This window comes from Diadema antillarum, unplaced genomic scaffold (genome assembly GCF_040938485.1).
Source record: "Diadema antillarum isolate AM-2024a unplaced genomic scaffold, OU_Dant_1.0 seq00001991_RagTag, whole genome shotgun sequence".
NCBI lineage: Eukaryota > Metazoa > Echinodermata > Echinoidea > Diadematoida > Diadematidae > Diadema > Diadema antillarum.
The window spans coordinates 257,155-263,755 of NW_027272647.1; the positions used below are offsets into that span (position 1 = coordinate 257,155).

At 38.9% G+C, this 6,601-nt stretch overlaps 1 protein-coding gene across 1 annotated transcript in view; it reads right to left on the minus strand.

The window, feature by feature from the left end:
• Positions 1–6,215, minus strand: part of LOC139713512 (cubilin-like) — a gene marked incomplete at its 5' end in the record, with an annotated part of 59,552 nt that extends 53,337 nt beyond the window's left edge. The window contains 6 exons of the mRNA XM_071625238.1: positions 550–709; positions 1,254–1,444; positions 1,974–2,136; positions 2,594–2,778; positions 4,305–4,539; positions 6,103–6,215. Coding sequence (XP_071481339.1) covers positions 550–709; positions 1,254–1,444; positions 1,974–2,136; positions 2,594–2,778; positions 4,305–4,539; positions 6,103–6,215 — 1,047 coding nt within the window. The remainder of the gene's footprint in view (positions 1–549; positions 710–1,253; positions 1,445–1,973; positions 2,137–2,593; positions 2,779–4,304; positions 4,540–6,102) is intronic.
• Between the last annotated feature and the right edge of the window lie 386 nt (positions 6,216–6,601).

Genomic DNA, 6,601 nt, shown 5'->3' on the forward strand with positions numbered 1-6,601 from the left:
AAAGTCAAACTTAATGTAAACATTTGTATATCTGATATCTCTTATTAATACATAGGTTATAAAAGCCATTATACTTAAATTACGTATAATGAATCTAATACACAGTATTATTACAGACTTTGTAACAACGACATCGCACTATCATGCTTTCAGAATGATAAAAAGCAAATACCCATGGAAGCAGATAAGATACTTCAAAAATATGTCAGAGTACAGACACAGGGAGATGGGGATCATCAACTATGAGGAGGGAACAGAAAAATGTAATAGTTTACAATAAACTACAAGAAGTTCAACCTCATAAAAACCTTTTTGTGTCTTATCATACTGTTTGTGAACCTCACTCTAATTACATCATGTATCTTCACATGAAAATGGCAGAGTTGAATCAAATAACAACATGAAGGGATAATGATAATTCTTGATATGATGTTCATGCTAAGACAAAAGGGGGCAGACACACAGACAGTAGTGTTTTTCTGATACCATTATTAGCAAGGCCACAAAATGAAGACATTTTAATTGTAGGGCCACGGGGGAGAACCTTACTGATTTCATAAGTGGCTCGGAATCCACCAGCATTGACCGACCCATCAGACATAAACTTGATCCACATGGTGTTGCCAGAAGAGGTGAGAGGGGGCGGGATGCTGTTGGCTTGGCAGTACCGACCAATGAAGGGAGCATTCTCATTGAATCCATCTCGCACCTGTTTGGGGGAGAGGGAGAGGGAGAGTTGTTTGCTTTAGATTAACTCTCAGACAATCAATCTACTAATGCTCTACCAACTCCAACCTCTACTTCTACAAGACATAGATAGCTCACTTATAGCTATATAAAACTGTTTTCCAACAATATACATTGCAGTGTATACATGAAAAGGGGGAGAATTGTTTACTTTGGGTTAACTATCTGTCAATCAATCTACTATTGCTATACCAACAATTTATCCTCTACTTATATATAATACAAATATCTTGTCTCATTAGAGAAAACTTCTCTTTAACAATATACATTGTGATGGCATAAAATTTAATTTTCATGGCAAAAGTACAATGACCTTTGACCCATACCTGTATATCACCATGGACACATTTACCTGTTCATCTCAACCCTTCTTATTAATAACATTAGTGCGTAATGATTGTCCAGGGATCATTTGCAGTGCTACTATCTCTGTGTTGGTCTGGAGTTGAGCAGACCTTTATGTGACGGCACCACCACAGGGTATAGAAAGTGCTTCTGCTACTTACCTCGACATAATCATAGACGCAGTTGGTTGATTCCTCCATGAGAAGGTCAGTTATGGTCAAGGTGATGACCTCGGTGATAGGAACCTCAATGGTCCAGATGCACTCCTTGTTGTGGTCATAGGGATTCGGGTAATTGGGCGAGATGATGATGCCACTGTCATCGGTGAGAGCGCCCCCACATCCTGGATCAACTGTACGGAGAGGCAAACCATGCAAAGTTGCATCACAAACAATTTCCTGTAGTGATTAAATGGACAAAGTTTTCACAGCTTTCTCATGATGAGTGCAGAAAGGTTTATTCAACATCCATGTACACATTTTGGTGAAACTCTAGTGCAGAAAGATTTTGAGAGCACACTGTAAAACTTGTTAAATGGAAGAACAAATTTGCAAAGAATCATACACCACAAGCTACTTTCCCTTTAATACTGAGTGGTTGTACGTCACAGTTGCAGAGATGTTTATTTTGCTTTTGTGTTGTTTGTATAATCCCAAGGAGTTGACATCAGGGACCTCTGCCTTTTTTGACAATCTGTGACATTGAAACCATGCTGGATCAACCTTACTTGGTTGAGCGCGAAAAAAGAATCTTTTACAGTACCAAAACATAGGTAGCAAAACTCACAGCATGCTATGACTGCTCAACAGACATTGAGCAAGCAATAATGAAGTAACTGCATGATCTACATGGAGTAAAAAATACCTAGCACTACATCTTACCCTGACTGGAAGTGTACGTCAGCTGGAAACCAACATCTGTCTCCGAAGCGTCGCTGTGGAAACGGAGGAACGCAGCGTTTCCTGAGGTGTCCACAGGAGCTGGTGTGCTGCTGCTGCAAAACGTGCCAAGAACAGGGTCTGCCTCGTTCAAGCCATCAATAACCTGTTCCAGAATGATTTCACGGAAAGGAGAATTTAGCAGTAGAGGACAGATGGACATATTTTGAGGCGTACCCATATGCAGCGAATTATGCATAGACAGACAATACCCAGTACAAAGATAGAGAGAGAGAAACCAACAAAGTGAGCATACAAAGAAGAAAAGTAATATAAGTTTGGTGATGAGTGAAGTGGACATAACAATTTACTGTCTCCTCACAGTCATAACTTTAAGGATTCATTCTCTCACTGAAGTGAAAAACACACAGGAAAGAAAAATACAAGGCATTTTCTAGATGGAAAAGATAATGTAGAATATTTTTTCCATATCCCACTATCCATGCATATGCATACCATAATATGACAGAATATTTTGTACGTAATAAGAATTCAAGATTACTCAATAATTCCATTTTCTGAATACATAAAACAATGAAAACGACTGCGACAAGAGCACACACCTTGAGATAGTCATAATCACAAGTGGGGTGGTGTTCCAAATGAAGGTCTCCAAACGCTATTGTTATGTAGCGTCCTGCGTCCACGGTGATGGTCCAGACGCAGTCCCTGTTGACGGGATAGTTGCCAGGGTAACCTGGCGACTGAAGGCTGCCATGATTAGATCCAGTGAGGGCTCCACCACACACTACAGCAATAAAAGTGCACCACAAATACAACGTACATGATATCGCTTACGATACAGAGCTGCATTCAACGATCGAGCATTGGGAGATCAAAAAGAGCTTTCAGGAAGATACTCGTGTGTCACGTGCAACTACAGTAAATGGACAATTACAATTCCCATATCATATTTCATGTTGTTTTTGTATCATACTGTTTATCATCCTGTCAAGACTTACAGAAATAGTTTAACCCATTAAGGACAGATTGATTTTGCTACGTACAACACGCATGTCTCATAGACACCTGCCTGAGTATACTTGCGATGGGTTAACAGAGTCTCCTGCACAATCTGGGAGGCTATGAAAGTGGCTCTGATAATATAACCTGATTGGTATTTGCTTGGAAACAAAAATCTACTGTCAACACATATCATGGTCAACACCTCTTTTTTGACCACTACGGGACATGTAACAACCTCTCAATGCATAACATCATCCACATGGAAACTTTTTTCCTCTCCGTTTCTAACTGTGCAGTGTGCAGTGACAGCACAGAACTGAATTGTTCCTCCATGTGTCTAAAACTATCTAGTCACAAAATAATGGTTTGGGAAGTGTAGCAAAGCAGCAATAAAAGCTACACTTCAATCATATGTAAAGATGGATATGCTTGCATCAGAATGAAGACTTTGATTCACCACAGTGACCTGCCACCAAATCTGCAAGGATTCAACGTCTGTCAATGTACCTTTGAGCTCGGACCTGGGGGGCATTTCATCAACGAGTTCGTCGGGGGTTTTCACCGACAAATTTGCTATCAGCCAATCAGACGCAAGGATTTACACTGACAACTGTTAAAAGCTAATGAAATTCTTGGTCTGATTGGCTGATAGCAAATTCGTCGGTGAAATCTCCGACGAACTCGTTGATGAAATGCCCCCCTGAAACAAAGTTTCCATCTTTTGATGACCATTCATGTCTTTTTTTTTTTTTTTTTTTTTTTTTTGGGGGGGGAGGGTTTGTGTGTGTGTGTGTGTGTGTTTTTTGTTTTGTTTTGTTTTGTGTTTTTTTGGGGGGGGGATTTGGGGGGAGGGGAGAGGTGTTACATGAATGTGTCACACCATGGTTGAAATCTGTCCATTTGTCCACTTCTCTCATATCACATGTCAGATTGAAATCAATATATATCTTCTTCTTTTTTTTAATTGAATATGTCTGTTATGATTTCTGTATCAAAATAAAAAGACAGAAAGGCAGAAGTTTTATATTTGACAAGAGTTCAAATGTTGCATCTTTTCCATAGGATATCAAATTGAGGTACCAAGTACGGGAAAGTTCAAAAAATGCACGATGCAGAAGTTTTATATTTGACAAGAGTTCAAATGTTGCATCTTTTCCATAAGATATCAAATTGAGGTCCCAAGTACGGGAAAGTTCAAAGAATGCATGATGCAGAAATTTTGCATTTGGATAGAAGCTAATAACTGCGATGCTGCTCAATCTAGGCACTGGCTTTCCTCTGGGAGGGATTGAGTTGTTGTAGACTTACCAGGATCCCTGGCACTCCACACAATTTTGAAGCCCCCGCTATTCACTGAGGCATCCGTGAAGAACCAAAAGTACAGTGTGTCGTGCGTGGATGTAATGTTGTCAGGCTGGTCTGTGCCGCAGAATTTCCCAATGATATTTGCGGACGCTGAATCCCCATCATGCACTTGTAGGAAATCATGGCTGCAGTCGACTCCAGGCTCCACTTCAAACCGCTCAAAGACTGCATGAATAACCTGAAACAACATATAGGGAGGAATGTTTGTATGCATTACATGTATTTTTAATATCGATAAATTTCCTGACAGCTAAGATTTGCAAAATTAAAATGCACAGGAAAGTTCTTTGTCTGTACTATATGTATTAAATGCAAGTTGCATTATGTGAAAATTTCATGTCATGAAAAAGATCATCAGCTTCAATTCACAGAGATATCTTGCTTTACAATAATTGGAAATTGAACATATCATTTGTGAAGCCATATGACATCTTCAAACTGGAATATTGCATATCATGGAAAGTCTTCATACTCCACTGGGTTCTAAAGGTTACAAGTAGAATGCCTTACACATCTATCTTCATAGTGTTTAAAAGCTAAATGCAAAGTGCAAACTCAGCATATATGTCTCGAACTGTACGGCAATAATTTTTACTAACACTTCATTAGTTGTTTTCTCGTCACTCTGTAATAGAAAGTTACAATTTTCTGTAGTTCTTTCCTTCAGTGGTATACAGAATATCAAACTTCTGTAAAATGCCAGATGCAGTCAAAAAACGGTGCTAGATGGGAAGGGGAATGCCTTCACTACAAAACTGTCTTATCTAGCAAAACAAAAAAACTACCTTCATTGGCATCCAACCTCTATTGTGCACTAGTGCCTGCTGTCACAACATATGAAATTCCCTCTTCATATTTGGACTATTCCATGAATATGATTGGTAATTTCTTGCCATCAGCTGTTTTGAAATTTCTTTGAAGGGAATCTCCCCTTCAATGCAATATTGCAGTACTCCTCCAGAATATAATTATGCAGTTTTAGGTGGACAATTGTTCTACAATACACAGGTACAAAAACTATGCAGCCATGCTCATCAGTATTCCTGGAGAACACATCTCATTCATTCATCTGACTTTTTACCATAACATTCCACGCAGCAGCTCTAAGCCCAATAAATTCTCCCTATCGCATATAGCTGATATCAAGCGATATCACCTCGCGATACCAATATCTGATTGATCACTCTTGGGACGTACACTTCCGGTTTTGTGGTTTATCCATGCCTAGTTCTTCAGCTAGAGATATTTTCCATAATTTTGTTGCTTTGCATCATCGGTCCAGCATGGGCCACTTCGCAGAAAAATCCCATTTATCTAATGTTAAGTTACAGATAAGAAAATAACTCTATTATTTGACAGATAATAAGACAGAATTTGATACTATCTGTGAATACTAGTACAATGTACTTCGGCATTCAATGCGCATAAAAGCGTACATCTGCATATCATGCGTTCATAACCGGAAGAGTATATCCCAAGAAACAAAGGTAAACCAAAAAAATGGAGCGCCACACAAGTTCAGATTCAGAGAGAAATATGCAATAGGGAGAATTGCTTTGCCATAGTATATATGCTTGACCTCTGGGGTTTTACATAATGTCTAAGATAAAGAGTTTTGTAATTCAAAATTCAGGCATGCTGTAACAATTATGGTCTGCAATGCTCCTTTAATGCGCTAAGGGCAAAGAACATGTTTACCATGGAAGGATGATAAATGTTACAGCCGACGTGTTACATGTACCTTGTCATCTGTAGTGTCAATGACCCATGCACAGCTAACCCCATGGGGGTACAGTTGGCCTTCGCCCGGAAACTGAATCTCACCAGACACGCCATACTGATAGCCACCACATGCTGGCATGCATAAATCAATCAAAAAGAAAAGACAATGACATGTGCCATGCAAACTGGCAAACGAGCTAACGACATGCAAATCATACAATTCAAAATTTTGATAAACAATAAATGCATGCATATTCATATACCATTGGTCACTACGAATCTATGAAATATTCAAATATACAAGGCAAAAAGGAAATGATATACGAAACCTTTTTTGTATTACCATAACAGCATCATTCATTTTTCTTTCAAACTGAAATGAAAACTACATTATCTGCAAAGTACATTTAAATTGGAAGGAGTCATTCAAATACAACATGGAGAGCATCCCACATTAATCATTTCATGCAGCTATCCAAATAGCTGATAACACAAACCGTAACTGCATTACATAGCAC